General features: G+C 46.4%; 1 protein-coding gene across 2 annotated transcripts in view; it reads left to right on the top strand.

Annotated features, from left to right (window-relative positions):
* Positions 1 to 13,078, top strand: part of LOC147423560 (Golgi SNAP receptor complex member 1-2-like) — a 52,292-nt gene that overhangs the window by 25,219 nt on the left and 13,995 nt on the right. For both annotated transcript variants that reach the window (XM_086501341.1, XM_086501340.1), the window contains exon 2: positions 6,907 to 7,106. In XM_086501341.1, the coding sequence (XP_086357467.1) occupies positions 6,907 to 7,106 (200 nt within the window). The remainder of the gene's footprint in view (positions 1 to 6,906; positions 7,107 to 13,078) is intronic.

The raw sequence follows: 13,078 nt of genomic DNA, 5'->3' as shown, positions 1-13,078 counted from the left end.
ACCATGGTCCAAGTTGCCATTGATGTACCGCAAAGTACGCTGGGCACACTGCCAATGTCGCTGACAAGGTCGGGTGTTGAAGGAACCGAGGACAAAAACTGTGTAAAAGATGTATGGTCGGGAATAAGTCAGCCATAGGAGGTAGCCAACAACATTCCTGTACTGCTCCAGGTCAATCCGTCGGGAAGGATCGTGAAGCGATATGTGTGAGTGCGTGTGTGCGCAGATGCGTGCGTGCCCGGTGCGGTGCGTGCGGGGAAGGGGAGAAGCACGAGTGTGGGTGGAGCAACCTCTGAAGCGTTATGAGTGACGAGCTCCTTATTCTTCATATACAAAGAATAAGGATATGTACACACGGTGGCCGGGCGGCCGGACACTGGATGACCGGCCCAAGGTAAAGGCGCAGCGCCATTACCTCAAGAGACTCCCACTTAAAGGCGATGCGCCGATAAGCGAGACCTACCAGCTCAACTACTAGTATGTACAAGAAACTAGGTGAGAGACTCTCTCAACCTATGTCCACTGGCTCACTCTCTCGATCTACATGCAGCCGCATCGGCTCTAGTGGTAGACGAGCGTGCATATCCACGCTAGAGCCTACATGTAAATCCCGCAGACAACTCTGTATGGTCTGCAAAGCGTCATGCTAGTGTCAGTCACCGTACGATTGACAATCCTTGCTGCAAATGCTCCCATTGCAGCTGCTAGGTCGGGCCTCGACACTAGTAGTCGTACATGAGACACCCGAACACTGACGAAGCTTGCGCAAACATGGCTGTACTCGCCTCCCCTGCACTATCTACATGTGCTGCATCATTCAAGACTACTCATCGCGTATGGATGTGTCACTGCCGACACTGGGATGGCTACGTCCCTCTCACCCATAGGCGGAACCGTGTGCCATGGTATTAACTCATCAGCCTCTAGCATGAGCATATCAAAGAACACCACGTCTGTCATCTCTATCTGTGTCTCTAGGGAGCAGACTTGCTCTACCTCTGCCTGCACAAACTCTGACAACACCTGCTGTGTATCACTAGAGGATTGTCGCTCTACCTCTATCTCTACAGAGTCTACTGGCATGTCCTGCACAACTAAATGCTTTGTCTCATGAGCATGGTGGAGCTCATCGCGAAGGAGACACGTCTCGTTCTCACTCAAAGCATGCCAACAACAAAACCGAGACTATACCGTCTCAAACCTCGGATACATGCATAGGATATACCAAGCCACTACGGGCTCCTCTGGCAATCACTAATGAACCGCAATGCATAAGGAAAGCCTCCTCTCAAAGAAGTGTTTGACAACCAAAATATGCTAACTGTATCACTGAGATCAAGCTCTGTCTCAGCTGAGGAACATAGTGCACATGTCGTAGCGTGTATGACGCACCACTGGGCAATGACAAACAAACGTTTCCTGCACCCTCTATGTCAAACGCCGAACCATCGGCCAAGTGCACACATCCAAGTCTCCCACTAGAAAATGTGCTGAACCACTCATGACATGGTGTGACGTGGAAAGCAACATCGCTATCTAGTAACCACTGTGGAGAAAGTGTGCTATCCATTCTCCTTGTTGGCCTCTTCTCGCTTCTTCTTTTTGCATTCTGATTCTTTGTGCCCTTTCTTGTGGCAGTGGTAACGTTTGATGTCCTTCTTCTTCTTCTTCTTACCTTTGCCTTTCTTGTTACCTCCTTGAGCGATCAAAGCTCCTTTTACATCAACAACACCTCCCGCTCTGAATGCGGAGTGCCCCTCGATTTGTCTGAGGGAAGGGAGAATCTCGTTCCATGTGGGAAAAGAGGTACGTTTAGATGTGTGTCACGTGCACATCTAACCCTATGTGCATGTGGACAAGCTATCTCAGGTCTAGGGTTCAGGTTAGCCTAGGAAGTGGCGAGGATCTGCTACTGCTGACGGTACTTCCAAGATCTGCGATGATGGCGACGAAGGTGTTGTGGTCAAGATAGGGATTTGTGATAACGATGTGCTAATTCTTTCTATCTTTTGTGGTGCGTATGCCCTATCAACTACCTCATTTTTGTGCTAATTTTTTCAATTTAATGCTTCTTTTAGTGCTAGGCTTCATTATGGCTGAGTCTGCCCTTGATCTTCGGAGTCATGACAGAAACTCAGTACGCTGAACTTTGTGGATGTCTGCTTATGTGTGCGCGCGCGTGTGGTGTGTTGTATTTGGGAGCATATGTTAGTACCTAGTTCTACACCCACTATTGGGCATTGACGACGTTAGTGGGGATGTCGTGGTATTTAGTCAATACTATGCATGATGGAGCTGATGGTTATATTGTCTCGTGGGTGACTACCATGGGTCTATACCTTGCACTTTCCTTTAAGGGTGAATCTGGGCTTATCCTGGATTCATCTAGGTATATTTGTGATAACGATGGTGAAGGTGTCGACATCAAGATAGGGACTATGATGACGATGATGATGACGACGACGACGATGATGGTGTCGACGGCGTCAAGGCTGAAAATTGAAAACGCTGAATGGTCTGTTGGGGATCTGCTACTGTGGCGGCACTGCGGCTTGGATTTGCAACCGCCAAGTCAAATTATGGCTGAAAATGCAAAACGCTAGGGCTGTTTTTGGCTGAAAACTGTCTACTAGCAGATTTGGAACAAGGTGACACTTGCGGCAAGGATCTGCTGCTGGATCGGGTCGGATCTGACGAGGTTAATGGCTGAAAAGCAAAAACGCCAGGCTGTCTGGGCTGAATCTGCAAACGCTAGGCTGTCTGCTAAAATCTGAAAACACGAAGCTGATCTGCTGAAATCTGGAAATGCTAGGCTGATCTGGGTCTTCTTCTTCTTGAGAAAATGCTAGGGCTTCTGCTAAGGTGCTACCTGACTGCTGGGTGCCTGCCTCCTTGTGTCCCTGCTTCTTCTGATGCTACTGAGTGCCCAATGGTTTCTTTTATAGTTCTTTAGCAAATTGCTCTACTTACTTTTCCAACAAAGTCACTTATTAATAAATAAGTGAAAAATGTGTATTTTGGCAAAAAAGGGTTCTATGCTTTGGAAAATGCTCATGATGGGTATTGAATGTCGTGCTAATGATCATGTTGTGTGCAATCAGAGGGTATGCAACTATTCTAAGTGCCTGGACATGCACGGCCTGGGCATAGGCTCATAAGGGTGCCAGAACAATTCCTAGGCTAACCTGAACCCTAGACCTGGGATAGCTTGTCCACATGCACATAGGGAAGATGTGCACGTGACACATAAGAAAGGTGAAGGTTCGTATGTCCCGATCCATCCACTCGTCGATCTGATCCTGAGTGGTGGTGGGAAGGGTAGGCCGAATGAGTGAAATCATTCAACCATTCCCAGAGTCGATGGTAGGCAATGATTGTGCGGACTCGTGTCCTCCACAGAGCATAGTTGTGTAAATCCAACTTCTTCTCCTCAACAAACTGGGTGAGGGCATAATTGTTATCTACAGGTACCAGGCAGTGTAGGAGACTCCCGTGGAGGTTTTGGCCGCTCCTTGTGGGGCAAGGGCTCAGCGTTTTGCTGAAAACGTTGAAGTGGCACAAAAACGCAGATCTGCCTGGTGAAAAATGCAAAGCTGAACTGCTGTCGATTGGTGCGTTTTGCTACAGGAAGGGGGTGCCAAGAGAGGGAGAAGGGGATTGATGCTTGGTGAAGCAGAAACGCAAGGCTGGATTGCGAAAAGGCTGCTGAAATCCAAAAACGCTGATGGTTGTGAAAAACGATAGGCAATGCGGCACTTTTCCGGCGACGGAAACTGGCAGAAAGCTAGCGCTTGGCCTTGCAGAAGAAGATCGCAGGGGTCCTCACGTTCTGGAGACTGATACCATGTGAGAGTGAGCAGCGGAGAGGGTGAGAGCCACGTGCGCCGAAAACACTTGGGAGGGAGAGAGAGAGAAAAACTCTAGAAGCACAAATGCTCTCAATAACACAATGAATGACTACAAGACCCCAAGCATTGCTTTTATAGAATGTTGGGTTGAGGTAGGGCAAAAACGTGTAACTGGTGCAAAAAACATAAAAGAAAAATAATGGCTAAAAATATGTGTGTGCACCCAGCCCGGCTCAAAAATTACTTGCCAGACACGTGCTAAAGTGTCTGCCCAGTGCCTGTGCAACCTACGTGGTGTGCAATGGGTGGCCAGCTCGGGACAATCACTAGCCGTACAAAATGGCGAAGCAACGGTGGTGTAACCCTAACACCAGTGTTACCAGGGAAAGCCATTTCATGGCCAGGGAACGTTGGAATGGTGTTCCGGGGATAGCTAATGGCTTGGAACGGCCCGGAACGGGCAGCCGTTTCGGACAAACATGTGATACCGGAACGGTAGGCCCGGAAATGGCTTGGAATGGACAGATTTTCAGATTTGGGTGTTTTATCTTGTGAGCCTCCCCCTTGTTAAATGCCCCTCCCCCCACCCATTACCTTCACAATGCACACTTTCAAGTGCCAAGGCTCAAGTTCTACCCTCTCGAGTCTCGTCTCTGAAGCTCTAGCCTCTTTCAAGCTTTCAAGTTTGACTCTACAAGGCTAAAAGCTCTCTCCCTCTCCCCCTCTCGCTTGAGCTCTCTCCCCCTCTCGACTTTCAAGCCCTCCAACTCTCCCCCTCTCAAGCTCTCAAGTGTACACAACACTCGTTTGCCATGATTAGGTTGAATGGTCTTCAAATCAAGTTTTTTGTGAGTATTAGAGTCGCTACTTCTATTCAATCACACAGAGCTAAAAATTGCATTATATGGGTGTTTTTATGCTTCCCGCCCGCGCCATTCCCGTTTCGAACCCTTTTGCCGTTCCCCCGTTCCGAGGGGATCCCGTTGCTGTCCCTGTTCCGTGTTTCGGGTAACTCTGGCGCTTGCTTTTGGATTAAGTGCTTTTCATGTGAGATATTTTTGGTAGGCCAAGGGCCTTTCAATATGTGTTGTGGGCTCTTTCTCTGGCATTCTACCCGCGGGAGATGCAGAGTAGAGCAAACCCACAAGAGTTGTACCTCATTGAAGCAATATAAAGAAATACCGAAAGGGTGCCACAGTTTGGGGCTAGTGCACTTTGGAGGTGGAACTATGCCACTCCGTGTCTCGTGTGGATTCTCTCTCTCTCTCTCTCTCTCTCTCTCTCTCTCTCTCTCTTTGTGTGTGTGTGTGTGTGTGTGTTTCGTTTTGTTCAGTTGTTTGAAGTGCTAAACGTATGTCGAAGTCCGTTCTTTTCAGTTGGCACGTGGTGCCGTCTCGTTATAGTATGCCGTTGGAGGTACGGACTCTAGGCTTACTCTCGAGGATGGGGTTGGGGTGGACATCCAGATACACGACGGTTGACTACAAGTTACATGCAGATTGTAAAGTCGGAACTGTTTTCTCCGAAGGATGAAAAATCGGTACCCACAATGCCAAACCTTGACATATCTGCAAGGATAGGTAAGTACAACCAACAAGTCTCGATGTCGTGCGAAGAAGCAGCAAAGTGTCCCAGTTGTCCACACCAGAGTGCAGCAAGAGGGGGCTGTTATCATGGCTGAAAACTGGTGATAGCAAAAATCCCGCCGTCGATGCTGAAGCACCGGCAGAAGATGAGGGAACAAAGGGGAAGAGGGAGATCTAGCAGGAAATCGGTAGACAAGGGAATCTGAGAGAGGCTACAATTGGTAGGGAGCTGGGAATGAAAGCACAAGCCGAAGCTGAGCCGAGGAGAGCGGGACCCCGCAAGGGAAGGATGCTCCAATCCAAAACGCTGGCCAGGGAAATAGAAACGCAAGGCAACAGACAAGAATAATGCAACACAGATACAAAAACGTTTTTTCCCTATATGGTATTAATCAGTGGATTCTGTAGCAACAAATCAGCCCTTGAGAGGCACTGCTCAAAGCCAGCAATCCTTCAAAAAGGAAATACCTAAGCAGTATGAGCATCAGCTCCAGAAGATTAGAAAGAATCGCTTGGCAGCCCGAGGACTGGCCATACAGATTGAGAGTTTTGAGCCCAAGAAGAGTCTACCGGCAGTAGGTACTCGGGTGTGAAAGCAAAGGAACCTACATGGTAGGAGTTGTTGGTTGGGAGCCCAACTTGGTGTTGTCTCATTTCGTATCCTCACCTCTCGGATCTCTGCCTATCTCTTCCATGAGGGAAAAGGAACATCCTGTTAGTAGAACGAACCTAGTTAAGGAACTAGACTCTGTTTGTGTACCATAAAGACTTTGTCACTTCTTATCATACGTTGCACATGAGAACATGACATATTGAGCAGGTGTCCTTGTGACATCTTAAGAGTCATTTTGTAATTCCTCTCTTGAGCATGATCGCAAACTAGGTTTCTTGTTGGGTTGCTGTTCTGTAAGACTTTCTCCAATTTTCCTCCCCTTTACTCTTTAGACTCCGTGTATTTTGAAGGCAAATTTATCAAAGCACTTGTAATTATGATTCTCAATGTAAATGTTTTTGACATAGGAATATCACACGTGTAACCAATCGATATTTGGACATGTGTTGTGTTTCTTTGCTGCAATTCTGGTTGGTTGGTACTGTGGGGTGCTTGACTGTAGTTGCCTGGTCAGCTCAGCAGTGGAAAAGCTGATTTACCGAGAGCAAATGCTTGGTTATGTTTTGCAACTAGTAGTTGCCTAGTGTCTCTTCGTTTAGCCAGCATGCTTTTCTACAGCTTCTTACTTCTGTCTTTTATTAAGTTAGTGGTTTAAACCATAGCGGGCGAGACATGCAGGTGTGGGTGTGTGGCACAATCCCGTAAAACTAGCTGATGCGAAGCATCAGATTGCTTTTTAAAAAAGTTAGCGTTTTAAATCTGGATTTTGCACTGTGCTTGTGTATTCTAAAATCAGAGGCAGTAATCTGTTGTGAATAAAAATTTAGATGCTTCTCAATGCTGCCCTCCTTCATAACAGGCTACATGGATGGCAGCTCTTCTACTGATTTGGGAGGTGATGGTTCGTGGAAGTCGATGGAAGTGGAGATTGATGCTTTACTAAAAAGACTGCTTGACGTCAATGACGCCATGAGTCGATGTGCTGCAGAGGCAGCACATACCACATCGGTTACTCAAAAATTGGCCCGACATAGGGACATTCTTCATGAGTTTACTCAGGTTAATCTCTCTTGAGAACATTTTCTTTATTTGTTGGGTAGACTATTTGTTTGTGTAGGCAATTGTGCTGATTTTGTAAAGCCCACATAATGTGACATGGGAATTATGCCCCTTAGAAATTGGAGGAGATACCAACTTTATATGGTACTTTTTCCAGAATTGGCTATTAAAAGCCTAGGCAAGGGCTGAAGCAAAATGCATTGGGGTAAATTGTTTGAAGCCTCATTCTGATCCTTCTGCATGCCTTTCCTCTTTTGAGCCCCTTGGGATCTCTCTTCCATTGATGTAGCTCACTGCCGGCAGAAAATCAGCTCTGACCTGTATGTTGGTGTGCGTGTTTGCGCAGGCTTACGGATTCGTGTGTGTGTGTGGATGTTTGCATGTTTCCTTTTTTGTTTTGTTTGATTTTGGGCTTTGTGCGTGGGTCGATGCATGTGTTTGTTTGCTGCATGTCGGTGTCTCTGACTGTGTGCGTCAGTTTGTTTGTGTGTAGGTCTCGGTGTGGGTGTGTGTGTGACATGTGTGCACGCGTGCGCGCTTATTGTGTGTGTGTGTGTTGAGCGTACATGCATGGCTTCGTGGGCGCTTCTGCTTCTCTGGAGCTCTCCCAGGCTACTCGAATGGAGTTGTCGTCGATTGATTTCCGGGCCTTCTTCCCTCAATTGTATGAGTAGTCTGGCAGAGTGCTTATTGGATGTGGCCTCCCACTTGTTCCTCTGACTTGTTACTAGTTGCTTGATAGCGAGCCTTGCCAAGAAACTTGCCAGCTCCTCCGTACCTTAGCTTGTCTCTGGCTTGTGGTGTTGCTGCAGCTTTGTCAGGTGTCTACATGTGCTTCTTCTCGCCCATCCTTCTTGCTGGTTCAGTTCCTTTCTGGTCGCTTGGCAGTCTTTGGTAGCATAGCAACGTGGAGAATTCTTCGCTCGATAGCTATGAGGGGCCTATTTTCTAGAGGCATCTGTGGATACTTTCTCCTCTCGTCTCTCCACCTAGTTCCCAGGTCACTTTTACCCTCACTAGGAGGGGTTTCCCCCTGGGTTTTCCAGTTATATAGTTGTTGCAGCGTATAGGCTGGGCCTCAGCTATTCACAAGTTCTATGCCTACGGGCAGCAATAGACTCTTAAGTACCGACGCACTAGACGACACCAATCCAGCACTCGTACAAAGACGACAGTCACATCACATTTAGATCACATTCACGTCATATCACATAGAATCTAGGATCGTGATTCTTGGCGACGTATTTAACTAATCCCATATCGCGATCACTTGCATAGATTTTGAGATTGAAATGCTGCAGTCATTTGGTTAATCATTTCACTCAAGTACTGTCATGTGCGAATAATCATTTTCGGGGATCCCATGTCGAAGTACTTCTCTCATAAAGTCATTCAGCAGAATGCTGTCAACACATCAGTTGCTAGGTAGTAGGTCCTCCTCCTCCATCCATTTCGCATTCAATGCCGGATGGTTCTTAACTAAGAACCACTGTTCACTTTACCTTTCTCTTTCTTGTCTTGGAAAGGCAATATCTGTTCCTGAACGAGTATCTTCTCGCTCTTTTTCAATTTAGGTTCATCCAAGAGCTATCACCGCTCCAAAGCCATTATCATCATCTCATTCATAATCGTGTTATATGCTCACAAATAACAGGTTTTTCCATACCACATTGGTTTCATCCAAAAATTCAAAATCTTCTTTCAAAAAGTTTTATTTCATAAATTCATACAACAAAATAATGCTAATTCATCCATAATGTTCTAGATAAAATTTGTTTAGGAACGAGTATCTCTTCGTCCCGCTGTATTTCCATTCTGTCAGTCATCCTTATTCTTGTGCCTTGTTGGGGCACCGTGCAGCGATATGTCCTTGTTCTCCACATTCAAACATTTTCTTATTTCGATATATTTTCTGGTCTTCTGTCAGTCGAGATCGCATATCTTTCTGTTCTTCTGTCAGTCGAGTTCGTGTATCTGTCTGTCGTATGTTTCTGTTTTGACTTGACGGAGGTTCATATGGTGGGTAAGTCAAGCTACCCGAATGCATAGCAAATCCCCGCTTAACATGTTCCATCAATTGTTGAATGGACTTTGACTTCTTCTTAAGGCAAGAGTCTCGAATTTCTTTGGGGAGTCCACAACAAAACTCTCAGTCTGCTCCTTAAAACTGATCTTCTTGAAAAAAGAGGTCGGAGGAAAGTAGCCCAAAATCTTTCACAGTAATCATCCAAAGTTTCACCCTTGATTATCCGAAGGTTCCAATCTGTTCTCACATCTCGTTCGTATTCTTGAGTGAGCCATGAAGAAATAAAAAGTTTTTTGAATTTTAGCCACTCTGTCAGTGCTTCTTTTCTTAATAAAAGAGTGGACCACCATGTCCGTGCATTGCCTTTCAGAAAGGATGCTGCCCGTCTAATCTTTGAGTGTTCTGTATAGTGGCCTTCAGAAAATGATTTATCAAACTGTTGAATAAAGGCTAAAGCCTTAGGAGCATCTCGAAACCGTGAAAAGGTTTCAAACTTTATTGTTTATCCACCTTCTTTGAATTCCTTGGCCTTCTTGCCCTTGTCGTCGAGAAAAGCATACTGGTTAGCTCTGTAAAAGTGTTTCCTTTTTTTTGCATAAAACATACAGTCTGCTTGTCCTTTCTTGCCCTTTCTATCCTCATCACTCGAGTCGGAAAAGGATGAGCTGTCAATAACCAGGGAAGTCAATTCCCTTGTTACGTTTCTTCAGTCGCTTCTTCTTTGATCCAAATAGTTGGTTGACTCGTTTTTCCACAATGTCCTTGAGTTCATCTTCAGTAAACATTCGTGGGACAGGAGGTTTCTTGATTGCGGGTTTTATTGGTGACTCAATGGCTTTTTGCCAATGAGTATGCACTTCATCCATCGGGTGCCGGGTCAAAAATTTGGCATACTGTGGGTCCTTGGCAAATTGGAGCATTTGCTTTGCACACTCAACAACTTGCTGTTGACGTTGCATCTCCATGAGTTGATACTGCGTAGGCCGGGATGGCCTGTACTCGTTCTCTGCTAATCCACTTGAATTTTCTGTACTGCCCCCCGTTTCTGAGGTGGCAGGGGAAGTCGTTTGATTCTTGCATGAATCCATGCGTGTCGCGAGAAGAAGGATCGGATTTCCCGTTAGAAGAGAAATTGGCCGTACTTTGATACCACTATCACAATCTTGGTCACTTCCAAGTTGGGAATCCGGCACGACACACGAGAGAATCACTGAAAATACTTAACAACTTTAAAATCGCAGTTCAATTTTGGTCGACACGGCCGAGCGTAGTTCCGTGCCCAGAAGTATTGGCCCCAAAGAGTGTCGCCCCTTTCGGTATTTCTTTTATATTAATGGCTGATCAAAAATACAACTCCCTCGGGTCCTCGGCTCTCGGACTTTGTGTCCAGATGCTCTAAAGGCTGAGGCCCTTGGGCCCTTTTTATTCTTACAAGGGATGCCAAAAGCAGAGCCCCAAAAGCTTATAAACTCAAAAGAAATTGGTCCAAAAGCAATAAACTTAAAAGCAAATAGGTCCAAAAGCAACTAGTCCCAAAAGCTGGTAAAAAAAGCTACCAACGCAATTTGCAGAAATCCGTAGAGGATGCCATGTCAACACTGTCAGCGCATATCACGGAATCTGTACTGTTCTGCCACGTCAGCAATCAACATAAAATCCGAGTGCCATGTCATCAGCCGTACTACTCGCCACGTATCTGGTTTGTTTGCCACGTCATCAATTTGTGACAGGAGCCGTCTCAATGTGGGATTGTTGATGGCCACCAAGGGGTAGATTTGGGGCTGATTTGCGCTCTCGACGATGTGAGAAGAATGAAGTGCTTACAACCAGATCTCGATGACGGCGATGATGGACAACAATGGAGCACTCAATGCCGGCAAGGGAATGGCTGAGGGGAGGCTCGATGGGCTGCTGAAGTACGAACCGCATCAAGGATAGCTAGCGAGTGTAGTTTCGAGCCAATCCGGCAAGGGAAGCGCTGAAAACTGGAAACACTAGGGCTGATCTGCAGGGGGAGATAGTGTAAGGGCTGATCTGGCACTTGCAAGCAAAAACAATGTGGCTGGTTGCTCTTGCAAAAAACGCTAGGCTGAGGGAACTCCAAAACTCTAGGGTTGATGGGAGCAAAAACGCTGGGCTGAAGCGCTCCTTGATCTAGCACTAGGAAATCTGCCCTCAAATGCTAGGCCAAGTGCTCCCTTTATAGGCCAAATTTGCTGGTTATAAATCTGCTGAGGACTAGTAGGGAAAACTGTCCACCAAACCCAACAAATAAATCATGAAAATGATTTAATTTATAAGTTTTTGGCCAGGGCTAAGTTTCGGGTGAAACTGTGGCACATTTGCCCACTCGGGAATCCGATGGATGCAGAGAATGGCTCGTTGGATTCCTCTAATCTAGAACTATATGCACGTCATGCCGCCACTGAAGTGTGATAACATCTGTCAAAATGCGTGTACAAACCATTTATGCAAGAGGGTTCCAAAAGTGGAAAACCTAATTTAATGGACTCGTCCAGACATGCAGGTCCTGCGAAGGGCTCACAAAATTTTCGGTACTAATCCTTCGAGGATTCTAGACGCTCCTATCTAGGAAGAAGGGAAAAACTGGCTTCAGAAGTCGATGAAGCATGTCCACGTGGCACTTAGAGCCATGTGCATGTGACATTCCCTCCTTCTCAGGTACGGGTACGGATTTGTATGGCCTCCTTGTATGAGGCTAGCAAATCTGGGTAGTCGATGAAAAATTTCTCATCCACCCAAAGCCGCTTCATGGGTCCCTCGATCCTTGAATTTGAGGAAATATTGCTTTCCTTCCTTCTTATTACCAAATTGGAATTGAAGCATTGGAAGACGCTTTGGCTTGATGATGTTGACTGCAGCAATGATCTCCGGTGGTTTTCTTTTGGATTGCTCCTACGAAGTCCACCCTTTTGGCGGAAACTTATCAGTTCCATTGTGGAAACTCGGGGTGCCTTTTGCAAATGCTCCAATAGAACGGCCGTGTGAGGTCTCGGCTTTCGGATTTTTGTTGGAATTAGGGTTGCAGGAACACACACACAGCTTGGAGAAGACGAAGGAAGCTGAAGGCACACAACAGAGAGTGTATTACTTAAAGTGCAATAGAAAGATAAGATAGCCCTAGAGTGATGGGCGTATATACAATGCACGGGGAAAAAACCTCCTAGCGAGGGAAAAAATGCCACAACGGTCCTAAGTGTGTTCACACACATCACTACCACATGTATATGGTAACAAATCCCCCCTGGGAGTGATTGGTGAACGAGAGTTGGCGCATAGGGTATAGGGATGTGCCATGCCCTAAGGACACGATCAGTCCACAGAGGGGAGTAAGCCCAAAGCTTTGCGGAAAGCTTCGGACTTCTCACGAGACAATGTCTTTGTGAAAAGATCTGCAAGGTTGTCCTCGTTGGCACATAAGCCAAGCTGATCTCTCCTGCTGAGAGCCTCTCCTTGACATATTGGTAATGCTCCTCAATGTGCGTTGTGCTAGCATGAAAAATTGGGTTCCTCGCAACTGCCAATGCGCTCTGACTGTCAGTGTAGATAGTGTTGGCAGTGTCTTGTCCAACACCCAAATCATCCATAAGGTGTCTGAGCCACACACTCAACCGTAGCTGTGAAGACTGCAGTGTACTCAACCTCACAACTGGAAGTGGCCAGAGTAGGTTGCTTCTTGCTCAACCATGATATGCATGAGCTGCCAAGCATGAAACATAAACCAGTTTTGGACACTCGTGTATCAAAACAACTAGCCCAATATGAGTCTGAAAAAACATGTAAATCTGGCGGCAATGATTTCCCCTTGGGATTAGCAAGCCAAGATGTAAAGTGCCACTCAAGTAGTGAAAACTCCTCTTGAGAGCCTGCTAATGCTTAGACCTTGGGCTATGCATGAATCTGTTGACCCGCGAGACTGCAAACT

The sequence above is a fragment of the Adiantum capillus-veneris genome, chromosome 26, assembly GCF_014529385.1.
Source record: "Adiantum capillus-veneris isolate H3 chromosome 26, ASM1452938v2, whole genome shotgun sequence".
NCBI lineage: Eukaryota > Viridiplantae > Streptophyta > Polypodiopsida > Polypodiales > Pteridaceae > Adiantum > Adiantum capillus-veneris.
This window is presented reverse-complemented; position numbering and strand designations above follow the sequence as displayed.